Source organism: Anabrus simplex, chromosome 4 (genome assembly GCF_040414725.1).
Source record: "Anabrus simplex isolate iqAnaSimp1 chromosome 4, ASM4041472v1, whole genome shotgun sequence".
NCBI classification, from domain to species: Eukaryota; Metazoa; Arthropoda; class Insecta; order Orthoptera; family Tettigoniidae; genus Anabrus; species Anabrus simplex.
In genome coordinates this window covers 165,770,813-165,791,947 of record NC_090268.1, presented here as the reverse complement: position 1 = coordinate 165,791,947, position 21,135 = coordinate 165,770,813, and the positions used below count along the sequence as shown (strand labels likewise).

The 21,135-nt window shown below is 41.6% G+C and overlaps 1 protein-coding gene across 1 annotated transcript in view; it reads right to left on the bottom strand.

The window, feature by feature from the left end:
* LOC136872537 (peroxiredoxin-6) overlaps window positions 1–20,934 on the bottom strand; it is a 53,806-nt gene extending 32,872 nt beyond the window's left edge. Inside the window, exon 1 of the mRNA XM_067146338.2 lies at window positions 20,777–20,934. Within this exon, the coding sequence (XP_067002439.1) occupies window positions 20,777–20,859 (83 nt within the window). The 5' untranslated portion in view covers window positions 20,860–20,934. The remainder of the gene's footprint in view (window positions 1–20,776) is intronic.
* Window positions 20,935–21,135: the final 201 nt, after the last annotated feature.

Sequence of the window (21,135 nt, the reverse complement as noted above, 5' to 3'; positions counted from 1 at the left end):
CCTTAAAGTACTCCTCTACAGGGGAAACAGTGAACTTAAAACTGGACCTACTTAAATTTTTCCTCTGAAGATGTCATGGTGTGAATTTCGACTTGTTTTGTTTCCTATTTATCTAGAACTGTGGACATTCTCTCATAGATGCCTCTGCAAAAAACTATGATCATGCACCCTGGTGCGAAGTGAAGTAACTTTATTTGAAGAAATTTTGTATTCGCAAGTTTGTTCTTTACTAAATTTAGTGCATTCAGTTTTGGGTTGGCAATATTTATCCTATAATCACAGGAATAGAACCAGCTTCTGCATAATGCAGAGTTTCGTCCAGATGTGCCATTTGGACTCATAAGCTGGAATGGCACGCCCCTCCAGGACTCTGCTTAGCAGTGGCAGACCAAACTGTGTGGCCCCGCCGTGTTAGCAAATCAAGTTTGCTGGTTCTATTCCTGTGATTATAAGATCTGCGGCCGTGAAAGCCTTTTTTAATATTTATCCTGTCTTTCCGCCTGTTTTGATTTTAACCAATCAAGAATTTCTGTAATTATTTTTCGACCAATCACAGGTTTCTTCTTCGATTTTGGTGTGTAACTTTAAGCGACCCAATAAAATTAAGTGGGTGTGGCTGTTTTATTCATGAAAGGTCTCGAACTTTCCCCGAGGGTATAAAAACTGCTGATTTTCACGTCTCCTGGCCACTCGATCTATATCTAACCCAGTGTATGGACGTGTAGCAGGAGGTGGGAGGTACCTCTTTCATCAGGCAGCAGATCTTCAGTAAGGTAATGGCCATTTAACACCCTTATTTCTTGCTAGCTCAGCAGTTTAACCCGCGGGAAAGGTCCGAAACTTTTGCCATGTAACCTACCTTTCTGTAATGTAAATTTCTGCCGGCTTATGTAAATATCTTTAATTGTAAATTGGGGATAGAGAGTGCTTTATCCTCTTGAGTTCCCCTTCAGTTTGGTTTGAGGTGACTACGTTTTGGTAACTGATTTTCTTCTTTTCCTTAATGTTTTAAATTTCTTTCTTATATGGGTCACCTCCATAGTTTGGGAATAGCCCCTGTTTTATCGGTCTAGTGCCTTTTAGGTTTTAAGAAGTTACATGTAGGAGTGCAAATTCTTGCCTCCATCCCTTTGTATTTCGGGCCATTTACTTAAACTGTTCTTTCCTGCTAAGGCCCAATAGGTTGAGTACAAGATACCCCCGTTTCATTTTGTAAGTTGTGCCTTGATGGCAATTAATTGTAAAGTCAGGTATTGCCTTTAATAGGCTTGAAAAATTGAGAGCGGGTCAGCTCTTTTATGCATTGTAAAAGTGCCTCTAGGAGGCTGGACATTTGTTAATTACGGAGCTGGAGCTCCTGGTACTAGAGGATTTCTGCCCCTTTGTGAATTTATGCTTCTCTGTAAACTTTGCTCTGGAAACGCAAAAATTGTAAAAATGAGGGCTTATAGCCAATGTGTGTTACAGAATTTGAAATCTTGGATCTCTTTCTAAGTCTTGATTTTAAATTGCTTGGTCATTGTTATCTCACTCAGTGAGAAATTGTTGTTTTTTGAAAATATAACCTTCCATTTCAGTTTAAATTTTTTTCTTGGCATTTGTAGTTAGACCCATTCTCCCCAGCACCTTCTTTCACTTCTGCTAATCCACCAAACCGCGGTAACAATGATAATCTTTATCCATAGCAACATGATCAATCTGAAACTCTCCCAATTTTATGTTAGGGCATTTCCATGTCATAAGTTTATGTGGTCGCCTCATGAATCTGGTTGTTTCCAAAATGAGTCCATGATCTGCACAAAGTTCAATTAATCTTTGGCCATTTTTGTTCGTTAATTTATGAGCTGGCCATTTTCCTACAACTGTGCGACACTTCTTTTCTCTGCCTATTTTAGCATTGAAATCTCCACGTAAGATTTTTATATGCTCATCAGGGATCTTCGATAATATGTAATCAAGTTCTTCCCAAAAGTTTTCAACTCCTTCTCTATCTTTATTGTTTTTGTCATTTGATGGTGCATGGACATTTATTAAAGTATAAGTTTTATTCCCTACTTTAACTGTTAGAAGTGCCATACTCGAAGAGTTTGAAGAAAAATCTTCAGTTGAGTCTATTATGTTACTATGAACAAGAAAACCTACACCAAATTGGGGGACATTCTTCATTACTCTTTGTCCTGGAGGTCCTTTGTAGAGACGATAACCTCCTGATTCAATTGGCTCCTGGTCTGTGTTCCTAAGTTCTTGTAAAGCCATTATTAAAATTTTATGTTGGTCCATCACATCAGTTAAATGTTTCAACTTGCCCACCTTACTTAGTGAATCAATGTCTAATGTTGCAAAATATGAAAATTTTCCTGATTTGTTGAACTTGAGTCTCTTCTTACATTGTTGGGTTAGTCCACTGTCTGTCAGCTGCCTGTCGATTGTCTGTTGGGCTTCCAGAGGCTCCAACTCGCCTAGGTCTTCTACTTGACACCCCGCCAATTCTGTGTGGTGTCTTTGTGCAGATCCTTGTTGTTGTTTGTCCACACTGGTGGATTTATTCATTAGAAGACTCATCATCATTGACTGTCAGATCTTTCGATTGAAACATTTCTGACCGAAGTCGGGCTTTACAATTCCAGATGTGATCTGGAAAGGTGATTAATGAAGTATGAATTGGTGATAAATGAAACGCTACACGTTCATCCTAGTTGTTCAGGACTGGGAGTAGGCATTTCCTCCATACCCCGCAAACGTAAATCATTAATTAGAATTAAAAACAAGAGAGGTCCAAGATTTGAACCTTGCAGAACACCAGAAGGACTGATAAAATTATCTGAAATTCCATTGTTAAAATAAACAAACTGCTGTCGGTTTTTTAAATATGAACACATTAACTGCAATAACTGTTTACAAAAACCAAATGTATACATTTTTGTAATTAAAATTCTATGGTCGACTTTTTCCAAATCCATATAAACAACATCAGTCCTTCCGTTGGTATTTATGGTATCATACAAACTTTGAGTATAGCCCAAAAGATTGGTGATAACTGATCTGTTGGGTACAAATCCATGTTGAAATTCTGACAGAGCAATCTTAAAATGGTTATAAATCTTATGGTGCAATATATGTTCGTATACCTTGGCTACGGCATTGATAATACACACTGGACGATAATTAGATATCATTACAAAACTGCCTGTGTTAAAAATGGGCGTAACTTTAGCAACTTTCCATTTTTCACGAAAGGATGAAGTGCGAATAGAAAGGTTAAAAATGAAAGTTAATTGATTAGCCAATAAATCAGCACAAGCCCTTATTATATATGGAGGTATGCCATTAGGACCACTCGATCTTTTAGGCTTTAGTTTACAATTAATAGTTTTTTTCACCTCTTCAACAGATATCTCGCTGACATATAATATATCAACAGAGGGAAATAGAGGAATGTCATCCAAAGCCAATTCATCCAATATATAATTAAAATCTGATTTGACGTAAACTGACGAAAAATATCGTGCAAAGCCATGAACAACATTACCGCCCTCGTAGCTCTCACCATTATACTCAAACGTAGTTCCTCCTGATCTCGTGAGTTGCTTTTTTTTAATGTGCCTCCAGAAATGTGTTATTTTAAAGTAACCTCTAATTCACTGATGTATTCTCGATATGCGGTAAACATCCCATCTACAAGAAAGGTGACAAGATGGTGTGCAGCAACTATTGAAGAATCTCACTACCCAGTGTTGCCTAAAAGATTTTTCGAAGGTGCTGATCAGAAGACTCGAGCCCTTTGCAGAGAGGCAGTTGGGAGGCTATCAGCGTGGTTTCCGGTGCAACAGATCAACAACAGACCACACACTACTGTTACAGTTCATCCTTGGAAAGTGTTATGAACAACGTCAACAGTCACCAGGTCTGCGTTGACTATAAGGAGGTTTACAACAGCATGGACAGATCAAAGCTGCGGCAGGTGTTGGAAGAGATGCAGGTGCCGATGAAGATCATCAAACTTGTCCTGATGACTGTGAGGAGTATCAGAGCTAAACTGAAGATCCAGGGACAGCTCTCCAGGGAGTTCAAAGTGCAGGGAGGGTTGAGACAAGGCGACCTGTTGTCAACCACCCTGTTTAATTTCTGTCTGGAGCATGTTATGTGCTGAATATTAATGAATCCAGGTGTTACCATTTGCAACAGAACCCTCCAGTACCCGACCTTCATGGACAATGTTGTCTTGCTTGAGAGAAATACTATCTGACGGTAGCTCTGCTGCATATGACCAAGGGATCACAACATCTGGGCTTAAAGATTAACAAGGACAAAACCAAGAACTGTATATGGTGAACACCCGAGACAAAGCAAGATTTCACAGTGTGATTGTCCTGAAATATGCAGATGACACCTTTGAGAGAGTAGCTGGGAGCCCTCATGGCTGAGGACAACAAGGTCAGCAAGGAGATAAAGGTGAGGGTGGCAGCAGGGAACAGCTGTTACTTCACCTTCTAGAAGTTACTGAGGCTGTAGCGCTCTCCAGAAGATTAAAACTCACCCTGGGTTATAGTCCATCCAGTAGTATTGCATACGTGCCAGACCTGGACCTTAAATGAGCATGACAAGAACTTTCTACGGTGATAGGAGAGAAAGATCTTGAGGAAGAAATTCAGTGCCATTCACGATTGAGGACAGTGGCGCATCAAGACCAACAAAAATATCTACACCCTGTATGGTTACCTTGAGATTATTGCAGAGGCCTAAAAGAGGAGACTTCAATACCTCGGGCGCATCATAAGAATGGACCAGGACCGAGCAACAAAGAGGATCCTCGACTGACATCCTGGTGGCCAACGGACGGGGGGAGGGAGACCAAGTATAAGATGGCTGGACAGTATCTTGAGAGATCTGGAGTTGTTAGGAATCTGAACTGGACAAGGAGAGCTCTGGACCAAACAAAGTGGATGACTGCTGTTGGAGAGGCCAAAAGAGTGACTTATGATCATGAGATTAAAAGCCATGCAAAACAACAAGCTGAAGGATGGACTTTACTGACCACAACTCTCATTTCAACATCTTAAAACTGTGCCGACACCTCAAGCAAAGAAAAACATGTTCTTAGATATTTCTCCCATCCTCACTTGGATTTGAAACCAGAATACTGAGCAGGCCAGTCTTATTATTATCGGCAATGATGTCAATGCACCTTTCCACTTAATATAAATGTTATTACAGGTCAAGTTTCTTAGATGTGTCATTCTGTTGCTGAAATCTATCTAAAATTGAATGCAATCATCCAGAGATAGACTAATAAAAGCCTTGAGGGAGAGGAATGAGGAGTACATCTTATGATATTTGAGGTGATAAAATGACATCTATCAGCAGCCATGAAGATTGTTTTCCATGGTTTCCCATTTTCACACCAAACAAATGCTGGAGCTGTACCTTAATCAAGGCCATGGTCGATTCCTTCCCACACATTTCGCCATTTCCTGTCTCATCATTGCCATAAGACCTGTCCGTGTCAGTGCGACTTAAAGGAAATTGAAAAAAGAACCAAATTACTGCTGAGCCGCCTTGGTATAATATTTAGCAATATTTAATATTATGTTAATGCTCTCGTGATTCATGTACATAGATATTATTTTCCACTGCGACTAGCACAGAGTGAGAGACATTGATTGTGATGGCAGTAACACCAGCCGTAACATGTGGCAACGAAGCGCTCCTGCACCTTTGCTTGATGCCACATGTTGACAGCTGTCAGAACACACAGGTTGTTTTAACAGAACTGTAAGCAAAAAAATACTTGGCTCCCATTGATTCTCATTTGTTCATTTATTTGTAGCTTCAAGTGTAATGTTTTCATCATGGATAATAGATAGGGAATTACATTGCTATAGGGACATCAAAGTCCCCGGCTTCTATTGGACAGATCAGATGTAAGGCTTTTCAGGCATTTGCTCTATTAACCAGCGTTTTGGCTTAGGTCTGACACTAGACTCATCAGAGTGGGATGTGTCAGACCCTACCCCCTGACACTGGGGTGTATGCAGGTGAACTTATCAGAAGCCCTATATAAGAGGCACAGTCTGATAACTGCATACAGGAGATAAAACTCCACAATGGAATTAATGCCCGCCTAGCAATTCCGAATGGACATTCTATTGGACGTGCGATAACAATAAGAAAAACACAGTATGTACAGAATAACACACACTTAAAACCGTTCAAGGCAGAGGATATTTATATTAAGATTAGATAGCTTATGAGGCAGTGTCATACTCATGTCATGACTCATGAGTTCATGAGATTGTGGCTGTGAGTCACAAATAGTCATAAATGTCACAGTAATTACTAAGCATGTTACAATGAAGTTTGATTATTCTGAAATAAGGTTCTGTCAAGTTAATTTATTTAATGAAAACTGTATTTTTATGTGTTTATTTAGATATTTGAAAATATTTATTTATATATTTTAAACATTTTTTAATGTTGGTTAAAACGTTGAATATAAGCCCAGGTTAGTCTATCCAAAATTTTAAACTTTCCCATTTTCACTCCTAGCCCTTTCCTGTCCCATCATTACCACAAGACCTATCTTAGTCTGTGTGACGTAAGGCAAATTGTAAAAGGAAATATACTGCTGAGCCACCTCAGAATAATATTAACAATATTTAATATCGTCGTTGCCGGGACAAAATCTCCTATGTGATAATATTTTTGGAGATATGCTGACCCGCAGCACATACATTATGAAGAGCGAGAATGCCTTGACAATATTCACACAATATTGCACCTTAGGTGACAGAACCTTACCGGCCAAAGTTGTAAGCTAAAATATTTCACATAGGAGGTTTTGTCCCGGCAGCGACGATATTATGCTTTTGCAGTACAATTAAAATATGTATTTACCTAAAACTCAGAGTCCTAGTTGTAGCATCTTTCAGTAAGATTTCAAAGGACTCTCAACCGGTGAACATGAAGTGGCAGTCCCGGTTAATCTCCAGTGATCTGACGTTGCTCCCATTTACTTGTGCCAGGCTCCTAACTTATTCCTATCCAACCTCCCTTGGTCAAGTCTTGTTCTGTTGCAACCTCAAAAGTATTATGTTTACGAGACCTAGGGTAGGGGGTGCAATTACAAAATAAGAGCGTGGCAGTGACCAGTGAAGTCGCATTACTGCACACAGGTGCAGAGGTATATATTTTAGTTGGTACAGTATACCAACAGTAGTGAATACATCCCTCATTCCTTTCCTCCGTTACAAACCTAATCATCTCCCTCAAACTTGCTATATCTTCCCTCATCTTCCTTAATTCCCATTCACATCCACAATCCTTACACCTACCTTCCACAGCCATTATTTTACCTTCTTCACAGAAGTGTTGATGCAAATTATCCTAACAGTGTAAATAGTGTTAATAATCAAAAGTAAGTTGACCACACAATTTCTGACCTTAATCTAGGAGAAGAAATATTGTAAAATTGTGAAAGGAGTGATAAAAGCATACAGGCATTATATTTAAACTTTTAACAAAACTCAAGTGCCATTTTTTAAAATTTTATGTAAGTTTCTTTTTCATTTTATTCAAAGTTTGTTGTCATAAAATAGAGTTTAAAAATTACACACAACTTGTTACCTAGGGAGACCTTGAATGATATGAAATAGAACTACAAGGTTTGCCATAAATCACTTGACAAAAATGCATGTGACTTTATTTATTTTTCAACTATGAAATTATATCAAAATTATTACCTGAAGTTAGGTTACCTAGACCAATTGTTCAAAGTGTTCTCCTTCATTTTCAATGTGTAAATTACATCTTTTAAGCACATAAGAACAGATAATACCACTAATGTTTATGGGATAAAAAATCTTCTCATTCAGAATCACTACATTCTTTTAAATGCTGTAGATCCCAATTCTTTTGCAAACAAACATTATCTTTCATTTTTTCCTGCACAGAAAAGTCTATTGGGGTGGGATTCTTTCTTTTTTGCAAGTTTCTTGACGTCGCACTGACACAGATAGGTCTTATGGCGACGATGTGATAGGAAAGGACTAGGATTGGGAAGGAAGCGCTGTGACGTTTGTTGTAAAAATGGGAAACAACGAAAAACCATCCTCAGAGCTGCCGACAGTGGGGTTCGAACTCACTATCTCCCGAATACTAGATACTGGCCGCACTTAAGCGACTGCAGCTATCGAGCTCGGTGGAGGTGAGATTCAGTGAATGTGCAGATCATTCAGTGGTACCTCGTCTGCCAATCCATTCATTAAAATTATCATTTTAAAAAATAGTGCAATTCCATTCAAAGAAAACAAAGTTTGTATTGTAATCTCAGTAGATATTGACAGTCTGGAAAAGAAATGCAAATTCATTTATGAACCTCTTTGAAAGTGAAAACATAATCTTCATGAGTTGCAGTATTTAAGGTGAACATCTTCGCTGAATAATCCTTTATAAAAGTAATCCTTTGTTTTACTTGTATTTCAGAAACCAAAGTAGACCACATCAATGGTACATATGAAATGCTACTTGGACAAGTCACTTCTCATACACAAGCTGTTCTGTTGTAAAGGAGCATCCCCTGATGAAGACCAACTTAAAATACTGATAATTGCTCCAAAGTGGTTTGGTAAGAGTGTAAATATGGACATGATAAAGTGTTTCATAGAGATACATGATGAAGAGATAGAAAAGGACTTGCAAGTAGAGGAAAGTAGAATTACAGTTTATTTTATTTCAGAAAGTGAATATCTCAAAACCAGAGTATAGAATTTGTGTTAAAAAACATTTTGCTAAATATCGCATCTTGAAAGTGAATTTTGTGATCATGTGATTAGGTAGGCTTTTGTATAAGTGTGAAATATGAGTCTTTCAAACAATATCTCTATTTAACAACAAATTCAGGGTTACTACAGAAACAGAAGGCATTGTGTGAGGAGTGGACAAGTGTACATATACTATTCATTAAATTCACTTAATTTTCAGATACCAAAATGCAAAACAAAGTCATCTCCGTACAGGCTATGAAGACCCTTGGAGGGGTGGAAGGCAAAGGCTTCCTCTATCCGCAACCTCGGCACTTAGTGGGGTAGAGTGGTTAGCTCTAAGCCTGGCCTCATTTCCCCCCAGGAATTAACCTGATACTCATTTTTGGTGTAGGCTGAGTGAACCTCAGGGACATGTGCAACCCCTAGAAGTGGAAATTTTGTTTCTTAAATTTTTCAACTTCCTGATGGGGAATCGAACCCAGATCTTTCTGGATGAACTAAGCACAAGTAAAACAAGGTAGCCCCTATAATAATGACTATTTTCAAAAATCTCACCTCCATTGGCCAGGATTCAAACTGCTGTCATTTTGGTGAGAGCCCAGTTATGATGTCACTCAGGTATCACTCCTTCTCCCTTCCCCTTTACTTCCCTTTCTCTATTTTTTCACTAGTATTATTCCACATAGTATGCCTCTGTGGTGTAGTGGTTAGTGTGATTAGCTGCCACCCCCGGAGGCCCGGGCTCGATTCCTGGCTCTGCTACGAAATTTGAAAAGAGGTACGAGGCTGGATGGGGTCCACTCAGCCTCAGGAGGTCAACTGAGTAGAGGTGGGTTCAATTCCCACCTCAGCCATCCTGAAAAGTGGTTTTCCGTGGTTTCCCACTTCCCCTCCAAGGCAAATGCCAGGATGATACCTAACGGCCACAGCCGCTTCCTTCCCTCTTCCTTGTCTATCCCTTCCAATCTTCCTATCCCCCCGCAAGGCCCCTGTTCAGCATAGCAGGTGAAGCTGCTGGGCGAGGTACTGGTCATCCTCCCCAGTTGTATCCCAGAGTCTGAAGCTCCAGGACACTGCCCTTGAGGCGGTAGAGGTGGGATCCCTCGCTGAGTCCAAGGGAAAAACCAACCCTGGAGGGTAAACAGATTAAGAAGAAGAAGATTATTTCACATATTTTGGGTCCTTCTGGGTGTTACATGATCTCCCAGGAGTCCTATAATCCCATGGAAATTCCTTGTAAGCTAAGACCATCCTCTCATGTCCAGTCTACTGGAGCCTTTCAGTATTAGCAATACTGAGCATCAGTACTTGCTGTGAAAGAAAATGGGATTCTCAGGTCTCTTTGATATTGTCTCATATCTGTGTGATGTATTATCTGGCTCCTTGGCTGAATGGTCAGCACACTAGTCTTCGGTTCAGAGAGCCCTGGGTTTGATTCCCGGTTGGGATGAGTATTTTAACGGCATATGGTTCATTTATTCCTCTGGCTCGGGAATTGGGAGTTCGTGTTTGTCTTAATATACTTCCCTTCATTTGCATACAACACACCTTATTATTAGCAACCACAGAAAGATGCAATGGTGAATACATAGGGTTGGCTTCAGGAAGGGTATCTGGCCAAATCCATATCCAGGGCTGAACCCAGTAAAATGGAAAAGAAGGCTAGAATGATGAAGAAGATATGTGTTGAAATCTTTCTATTAAATAAATAATAACTGATAATGAATAATATAATTTGAGAGCCATAAATATACAAATAAATAATTCTTAAACTTTGCCGGCTGTTGAAACTCATCTTCAGGGTCGTTGCCTTGTGACAAGGAGATCTGAATCACTTGATACCTAAAAAATTAATATTGGAAAAGGAGTCCATCTGGTAATTTCCCCCACCCATAGAAATTAAACAGAATATATATTAATCTCATACAATATACTTAGTCAATTAAACCTGTATTTACCTAGAAATCCGAGCAGAGCTCGTCGTGATACACCCTTGAACATATATAACAAAATAAAGAGAATATTGATATAAATAATAAATGTCTTAATTTATGAAATAACTCTCTCTCAATAACTGGTACTCAGTTTATTCCGCAACGCAAAATATTCACACGCAGTCATGACTCATTTTTCAAGAATGGACTCCACTTTGCTGATGGCGTTGGTATAGTTTGAAAAGGCCCAACACGTTACCTTACGTAGACTCTCCGTAGAATTATATATGGCTAACATTCATAACCATAGAATGTTGTTACACTCCAGCATCTTTCGCCCTGGTTCCTTCAACAGCAGATCTCGAACTCCCAACATGGCATGGGACATCTTCCCACAACTCGTACAAAACACCTCTCCGATTACCACCAGTATCACATCTGCACACTGCAAACTGCAACTTCCAACTCACGACGCGTGCTTGCACCACACTAGCCCAAGCCAACACAACAGCATCTTAAAATAGCCCAGTTCCTGGAATTTTCCACCTCAGCTCCGTCAACACGTAAACCCCCGCTCGGAGACTCGTCACGTACACAACCGGGAGATAAACTGAGTGATCGAAACACACTAGTCCCAAATAAAATATAGAGAGTATCCATAATAACGAGAGTTCCAAAAAGAGTTACTAAGCCGCAACGGCTAAATACACACATAAATGAAATATACACATGAATAAATAATAATAATAATAATAATAATAATAATAATAATAATGACAATAATAATAATAATATCTGACCGGGGTTTGTCAGGTTACAGTGTGATACATTATGTTGTGCCCGGCTCCTTGGCTGAATGGTCAGTGTAGTTGACTTTGGTTCAGACGGCTTTGGGTTCGATTTCCGGCCAGGTCAGAGATATTAACCTCAAATGGTTATTTCCCCTGGCTCAGGGACTGGGTGTTGGTAAGGAGGTGGAAGGAATCAGCTGTAGTCTATGGATAGGAACTGTCCCGGCATTTGTCTGGAAGTGAAAATGGGAAACCACGGACATTTTTACACCACATTTTAAGGACAGCCGATGGTGGAGTTGGAACCCACTCATCTCTCAAATGCAGACCATAGCCGTAGCGCATTAACATGTATGGCCACTCTGCTCGGCATGTGTTGTATGTGTATGAATATATGTGTTAGGCCGAACACAAAACCCAGCCCCGGAGCTACAGGAATTAACCAGACCGGATTAAAGTCGTCGATCCGGCCGGGGATCGAACCGGGGGCGTAACGTTAGGGCCTGCAGGGCATGCAGGCGAGCCCGGGCCTTTAAGGAATACCGCAGACTTCTCGCAATAATAATAATAATAATAATAATAATAATAATAAATAATATATCTAGTCTGTCGGTCTGCACGGGAATGGTCAGGACAGTTTTGTAGAATCAGTCTAAATAGTTTGTTTTACATTTTGTACGTACTACTACTACTACTACTAAATGTTTTCATTTTCCCCTGAAGGGGGAGGCGGGCCTCTTAAACGGTTACGCCGTCTCTCAGATCGGGAGATTTGTTACGGTGAAGGAGATGTGCGGAGAAGGTGAGGGGGGTGGGCGGCCGTGGCCTATACTACGAACTGTCCCGGCATTCGCCTTTGTGCAGGAGAATGGAAAACCACGGAAAACTCAGGACAGCCGACGGTTGGGGCCAGCCGTGAGTTCCAGCCCTGTCCCGTCTCTCGAATGCAGAGGCGTGGAGCCACGGTAGAGCCGTGGCCACTTAAGGTACGAAACCCAAGGGCCGAAACCCTCTCTGCATCTACCGACCAATTTGTACGTTTTTTTGTTTTGTTTTCATTCTCCGTCCGAAGTGCGGGGCGCCCCCCCCCCCTATATCGTAACGCGATCTCTCGGGCCAAGAGAGCTGAAGATAACTGAGAGATGCGATAAATGAAAAAAGTGGGGAAGCGATTTGACAGACTGAAGGAGAAATGGCTGCGGTGCTGTTAATGAAAGAGGATGTGCATTAGGCGTGAAATTTTTAAGGAAGATGGGAAAAGTGAAGATTTACACAAGAGTGGCGGTTTGGAAGTTGCTGGGAAGGGTGAGGTGGTGAAGTGTTGAGACGATGTGGTAGAGGACGGTTGTGAAGTATCGTAGATGTTCAAGTGTCGGCGGTGGGGGGAAAGAGATATTCGGACGAGGAGAAGATGGGCGGACATAGTGTGTAGGTTGAAAGGAAGGATGATCTGGCCGGGTGTGACGACGTGGTGTAGGGAGGGGATGTCTAGAGCGGGGAGGAGAACGAGAAGGTTCGACTTTATGAAGACGGCCGTAGAGGGTTGCACCGTTGGCGATGTGATGGTCGACGGCTGCTGCAGTAGATATTTGAAGACGCACTAAGTACGTGGGGCCATAGGTGTTGAAAATGCGGAAAGCCTTCCGGACTGGAATGGCGTGAAGACGGAGGTGACGTTGAACTTCTGTTGCTGGAAGGAGAAGGTCGACGCCGCGAACGACACAACTGTAGACAGTAGTAGTAGATGAGGTTGACGGCGGTGATGACAGTTGACTGGTGGCTGCTGCTGGTGCGGTTGTAGATGGTGGTAACGGAGTCGACGGTGGTGCTGGTGTAGCATCATCAGTTGGTGGTCGGCGTAGATTGCTGGGGGAGAGGAGATGGAACACTGATTGAACGAAGAGGTAATGGCAAAGAATGAAAGGCGGACAATTTGTACGTAGAGGAAATTGCCATCTAGTAGCTGTTGTTATTGTACAGCTGTAAACAGTGATTCCCCTAGCCGTCTCTCGCAACACCGCGACACTCTCCAAATTGTACTAAATTAATTAAAAATAATTACAGCCATGAAAATGTATGCCAAAATATCATATTTTAGTTATAAAATGATATTTTCTTGGTGTGTGGTGCTTCTAAGATCGTATTGTGCACAAATTTTGCTGAACATTTAACTTTATCATTCATTTATTCGACAACAATGTACCGTATGAAGCTTTTTTTTAGTTGCTTTACGTCGCACCGACACAGATAGGTCTTATGGCGACGAGGGGACTGGAAAGGCCTAGGAATTGGAAGGAAGCGGCCGTGGAATTAATTAAGGTACAGCCCCAGCATTTGCCTGGTGTGAAAATCCGTATAAAGCTAATAAGTAGGTGTATGCAGTAACACTCAGTTTCGAACGAGCTCTCTTTACGCGAGGGCTGTTCGATATTTTTCAAACGTTTTGTTCGCATATTTTTCTGTTTTATAATAGAATAAATTATTATATGTGAGACTTTGGTAGTTAGGCTACTGTAGTCTGAAATCACTTAAGTACGAACAACTAAGTGCTGAATTATTCAGCAGCTTAGCCGTTAAACCACGGAAGCAGTCAAATAAAACATATTAAACTTATTTTGTAATAATCGTACAATAGTGATTAGTCCCCTTGTTTATATAATTTGACAATATATTGCTTATTATCTGCCCGCTATAATTAAATTTATATTAGATATTCGTAGGTTTTACATTTTATTTGAGGGGGCGCGAATTTGTATACTGGCAGGTGGGCACGAATCATATTCGTTACGCCTCTGGATCGAACCTGGGGCCCTCCGAACCGAAGGCCAGTGCGCTGAATACAGCCAAAGCGCCGGATTCTTCGTTACTTATTAGACATAAATAGCAATGATTAAAATGTTTCACTTTTCAAAAACAAACTGATGTCCACTCCACCACATCTGACGCCTGCTCTTCTATTAAAAGTCACAAGGCCGAGACTACGTACTTAACGGAGAACATTCCCACTGTCTCGACCACTTTTTATGGTCCGATCGGCTGCAGAAGTGGCAAGGTCATAAGACCGGTGTAAGCAGAGGGAGGGAGAGTGAGCTGCCGAGTATGCTTCATCTGAAAATCGACTTCACAGCACTCTGAGGTCGAGTATAAACTGGTAAAATTGTCCTCTTGGAAATGAAGAACACGACAACATTGCTTTTACTTTGTGCCAAGATTTTCTCTTTCATTCTTTTTCAACTCTGACAGTTCTATGTGTCCGACTCGTTGGCTGACCTTCGGTTCAGAGGGTCCCGGGTTCGATTCCCGGCCGGGTCTGGGATTTTAACCTTAATTGGTTAATTCCAATGGCACGGGGGCTGGGTGTATATGTTGTCTTCATCACCATTTTCATCCTCATCACGACACGCAGGTCGCCTACGGGTGTCAGATAGAAAGACCTGCACCTGGTGAGCCGAACCCGTCCTGGGATATCCCGGCACTAAAAGCTATACGCCATTTCATTTTTCAGTTCTATGTTATCCAAGGGAGAGCTCTTATCCTTCCTCTTCACTACCCTACTGCCGTATTTTGAGACGATGAGAAACGTAACAGGTTCATCTGGCTCTCTTACTATTACCACTGGAGAAAATGATCAGGAAATGAGAAATTCGTACCCAACCCTCGGTTCCCATTTTCACAACAAGGATACTCTTGCTGTACCGAACTTTAATGGAAGCTGCTAATTTCTCAGCTATAGTACTGGCCTTAATAAGATATAGCACCAGCGTTTGCCTGGTGTGAAAATTGGAAACCACGGAAAAACATCTTCACGGCTGCCCACAGTGAGATTCGAATCCACTATCTCCCGAATACTGGATACTGGCCGCACTTAAGCGACTACAGCTATCGAGCTCGGTAGAGGAAGTGAGAATGAACAAGTTTCGTCCCCGTGAAAAGCGAGGCTATCAGAAAAAAAAACGCAACTCCCCAGGGCCTATACAACTAATGCTGTCGTGATCGGAAATAATAAGAGTTGCAAAGGGTAGGAAATATGAAAGAGAGCAGCCTGCATTTCATTTATGTATGGACTGTATGAAGACGTTCACCTTCCAGCTATTTAATGCACATTTATTTTTCAGGCCTCCGAAGAGGCAGGTCTTTCGAACTGACGCCGTATAGGTGACCTACGCATCTGTGAGGATAGGGCCTTGCCTGTGATATAGACGGCACACACATCCAGCCCCCGAGCCATCGGAATTTACCAGTGAAAGTTAAAATCCCCGAACCCGACCATTCAGCCAGATTGTCACCCTCTGAGTGGGGTAGGAAACATCCACGGTATTCGCTGCCTGTCATTAGAGATAACTAGAAAAAGGTAAGGGTGTATTCTGCCCGAAGGCAGGTCCGAACCTCCGCAGAGGTGTGCCTGAGCCAGAGTTTACGTACGGTAGGGTGGCCAGTTCCTTTCCGCTCCTCCGTTCCCTTACCCCCCACCAACAGCGCGTGGCAACCCATCCAAATCTTGACCACGCCCAATGTTGCTTAACTTCGGCGATCTCACGTTATCTGGTGTTTCAACAAGGCTACGGCCGTTGGCAGATAACTAGAAGGGGACCTTTAAAGATTTTCAACTTGGGAGCCGTGCAGGAAAATAAATTGTACGCCTGGCACCCTTAAAATTGAATACCCTGCCTAAACGGTTAGTCCTATTAAATAATGCAGTCAGCGAGTGTACTTTTGTGACTGGCAATAGGCAAGAGGAATTGCCCTTATAATGGAAACTCGACTGTGACCGGCAGAAGGCAAGGAGGAGCTGCCATTACAATGAAAACTCCAAGCCTGGACTTCACATGAGAAAGGACGTGTGGCGACCTTCCCGTCGTGATTCTTGCTATTCTAAAACAAATCTTACTCATCTAGACCCGTATACGATGCAGAATTCCGTACCGAACCACGGGTACATCAGCTAGTATAATAATATTTGTTTAACGTATATTACAATAAATTGCTAGTGGTCTTAGACACCGGGCTATTGGAAGTTTATTTGTACCACGGGAGTTTTTAAACTACCTTGAAGCCAACGGTACGAAATTGTAGTTCCCCATATGGACGGGGGAGGTACAATACATTCACGCCATGAAATGAAATGTCGTATGGCTTTTAGTGCCGGGATATCCCAGGACGGGTTCGGCTCGCCAGATGCAGGTCTTTCTGTTTGACACCCGTAGGTGGCCTGCGCGTCGTGATGAGGATGAAATGATGACGAGGACAACACATACACCCAGCCCCCGTGCCACTGGAATTAACCAATTAAGGTTAAAATCCCCGACCCGACCGGGAATCGAACCCGGGACCCTCTGAACCGAAGGCCAGTACGCTGACCGTTCAGCCAACGAGTCGCACATTCACGCCATCAGGGGCACCGACTCCGGTGCTCGAGCAACCCCCAACATTTTTGTGGTGGTGTTGTGCATTCCCCCACAAACAGGGAGAAGAAAGATAAAGAGAGATAATAACAGAAGATACCAAACCAAACCCCATGGCGCAACAGCCCCGAAGGGCCAAGGCCTACCAAGCGACCGCTGCTCAACCCGAAGGCCTGCAGATTACGAGATGTCACGTGGTCAGCACGACGAATCCTCTCGGACGTTATTCTTGGCTTTCTAGGCCAGGAATAACAGAAGATAAAGAAATAGCCAAAGGGGGAAATCTCAATTTTTCGTTGTAGTTCTTAACTCTAGCAATAGCAAGGTATTTTTATCTCATACATTTCCAACGGCAGGGCTGAGGAGCTCACTAAGAAATTTTTGTTTACATTATTCTCAATCACAAGTGAGGTATACGGATATTTCATTTTACTAATTAGATCCGATTCATCCAAAACTTAATCAAGGTTAATTGATTCCAGAGGTAGTTAAGTTACTAAAGATCTCTTTAACTATTTCCGTTTTTACATGTACATCAGAACGTTTTCTTTCCGCCATGATGAGGTTGAAAACGTACTTGTGCAGTACCATGACGCAAGGAAAATTGAACGACAACGCAATCATGCATGCCCATAATCAAAAAAATAAATTTAACCTCGAAACTGTGGTGACAATTTTCATTTAACGATCGGCTGTTTGTAGAAACGCTCTCTTTAGGAGTGAGAATTAGAAATTCCACAACGATTTTAAATGTTATACCGAAGACAAAGATTTTCAGTTTCTCTTTTATTTTATTCTAACAATGATCTCCAAATTTGACGCAATATGCAGGGTGAATCAGTTAAGTTGTCCACCTCAAATATCCTCTGATTCGTTAAAGATAGAGACATTCTATTTTCAAATTCCTAAATTGCATTAAGGTCCGACTCGTTGGCTGAATGGTCAGCGTACTGACCTTCGGTTCAGAGGGTCCCGGGTTCGATTCCCGGCCGGGTCGGGGATTTTAACCTTCATTGGTTAATTCCAATGGCCCGGGGTCTGGGTGTTTGTGCTGTCCCCAACATTCCTGCAACTCACACACCACACATAACACTATCCTCCACCACAATAACACGCAGTTACCTACACATGGCAGATGCTGCCCACCCTCATCGGAGGGTCTGCCTTACAAGGGCTGCACTCGGCTAGCAATAGCCACACGAAATTATTATTATTATTATTATTATTATTATTATTATTATTATTATTATTATTATTATTATTACTGTATTAAGGGGCTCATAAAATACTACCTTATTTCTCTCGATCACATAGTGTACGTAATTACCGAGAAACCGGTAGCAACTTAGTTCTTTTACGCCACTTCAAGACGCCTCCGAGACCGCCGTTATCAGAGGGTAAACTTGCAATGATTTTGAGTGGTGTTTGTTTCTTTCAAAGCGAAGGGGAAAAGTAAGGGACAAGAGGTTCCCCGTGTACCAGAAAGTGGCAGACTGTCTTGGATTATTGCCGTCATCAGTGAAGAGAGTAGGAGCCGCTTCAAAGGAGAATGATGGAAATACGTCATCCAGGTCAAGAAAGAAGCAGTGTGTGAGACCGTGGCGTCCGAAAATCCAACTCGATGATTTTACTTTGGACACAGTACGAAGAAATATACACGATCTTTATATGAATAAGGCATTCCCCACAATTAAAAGCCTCCGAATGAAACTGTTAGAAAATATGGCGGATTTTCCTGATATGTCAATTTCTACGCTGTTGAAAGTAGTTAAACGCTTGGAATTCCGATTCAGAAAACTAAACAGAAAACCAGTGCTAATGGAATCTGTGACAGTTGCTGTATCCAACCTACCTTAGACGAATTAGAGACTTACAGAGCACAGCGCTACAACATCTTTACAGGCGAGACCTGGTGCGGACAGAACCATACGATGGAATATGGGTGGCAAGAAAACTGGATAGTGCTTTAGAAAACACCGTTTGAGAGCTGGGAAACGCATCATAATTTTACACATCGGAAGAGAAGAAATATTTCTTGACGGTGCAGAACCTTGTTTTATTGGCTAGAAAGGGAGTGGTAATTACCACAATGAAATGAACTTGAAGCATTATGAAGAATAGTCCATGAAAGTCCTGAGTTTATTGTCTCAAAGGTCGGCTGTCGTTATAGATCTATTAATAGCTCCATATCATACGATGGTCAATCCTTTAACTAAAAACCCGAAGAGGTCAGGCTGAAACCTGAAATTATATCGTAGATAACATCAAATAATATTTCATTACCACTTGGACTTGACCATCATAATACATTAACTAAATCAGAGCTGATTGTCTTTGCCAGACCTTATTTTCAAACACCGTTAAAGAAGCTGGAAACAACTGACTAGACGACTTCGACCAGATGTACAGCTTGTTTGGTTACCAGTGGCCATTTGTGAACTTAATCCAATCGAGCTCATTTGGGCTTACGTAAAAGGGAAAATAGCAATGCTAAATATGGCTAACACATTAGAAAATGGTAGAGGAATGGAAGCAATTAACGCTTTATGCCGAGAAGCCTTACGTAACGTAACCCCTGAACTCTGGAAACAATGTATTTAATAATTTAATCACGCTAAAAAAATTGAAGACCACTACTGCGAGAAAGATAGACTGTCTGAAAATGTCCCTTATTTCGAACCAATCATAATTAACATGAATGACAGCAGCAGCTATTCATCGGAATATAGTGATATTTCAGACGAAGAAAATTGACAGAATTATTATGTAAATAACCCTTGTAAAAAATTGTGCATTGTGATATATCTAAATTAGGAAGCCAACCATTTTTAAACCTGCCATTGAAGGCCAAAGTCCTTATGAGAAAAGGTGATGGGAAGTGGAATTAATAAGAAGAAATAAAATTAAAGGTTGAAAGTAAACGGAAAGCTGTGTTCGTTGCGCGCGTGATTACTATCGAACGCGGCAACACTGCGCCCGATTTCACCACCACGCGTGCAGTTAATCGCACGGTCCGGCGTACACAAAACCTCCCTTCAATATTACTCTTCATAAAATCAGCACCACAATGTACGGTTACAGGGGTTGTCTTCTATTCTATCCTCTTTGGTGGTTGTAGTTTCTGATAACCATGAATGAGTGCTTCAAAACAAGCCCAACTTGCTTTAGAAAAACAAGAACATTTTTTGGGGTGGTTGGAAAAAATTGTAACTTGAGTATTACACTACAAATGCATATGGTATAATAATTTCGTGTGGCTATTTCTAGCCGAGTGCAGCCCTTGTAAGGCAGACCCTCCGATGAGGGTGGGCGGCATCTGCCATGTGTAGGCAACTGAGTGTTATTGTAATGGAGGGTAATGTTATGTGTGGTGTGTGAGTTGTAGAGATGTTGGGGACAGCACAAACACCCAGCCCCCGGGCCAATGGAATTAACCAATGAAGTTTAAATCGCCGACCCGGCCGGGAATCGAACCCGGGACCCTGAACCGAAGGCCAGCACGCTGACCATTCAGCCAACGAGTCGGACGATACACGTGGTTATAACATATAACAATTTCATTACCATCAGTCAAGTAGTTTTCCCCGTATATATTAAGTGAGCGCTTCCTAGAGAAGAAGCCAAAACCTCGGACAATATTTACTACAACCGCAAATAAAAAATTACAAGTGAACTTCAAAAACTGTGTCTTATACGCCCTAATGCAGAATTAAACAAGGAAAATACTGGTATAACTTACTTTGCAATAGGCCTATCAGTTCGTTTGCAATTAAAGCCTAAACTCGAGTGTCCAAAATAAAAAATCCTACAGTAGGCTTTCAATAACCACAGGAAATGATTTTATTATTTCCAGATATGTAGTTAATTCTTGTGTTAAGTGAACTTACCTATCTCCAAGCCATTGGTAGAAGCTGATGGGTCCCTGGGTGCTGTTAGCCTTAAAGTCTGGGATTGTCGAACCGAGTCTCATGGTTTATTCCACTTGTGTCGTTAACTGAAGAGCGTGGCCCGCACTGTGAGTCTCTCAGCCTGGTACCAGAGGACGGCACGTGCAGCTGACGTGAGGAGGATTGTGGGGAAGGTCACACGCATTCTTTGGTCGTTGGTTAGCACACCAGATCTAGCGGTCCGGAATCTCAATCCGGAAGGATTGAATCCTAGTCCATCTGCCAATGGGATTAGATTATGTAGGTTAGTTGTCAGAGACGGACGATAGAGTCTAGAGGTTGGGCATGATGGCCTAACG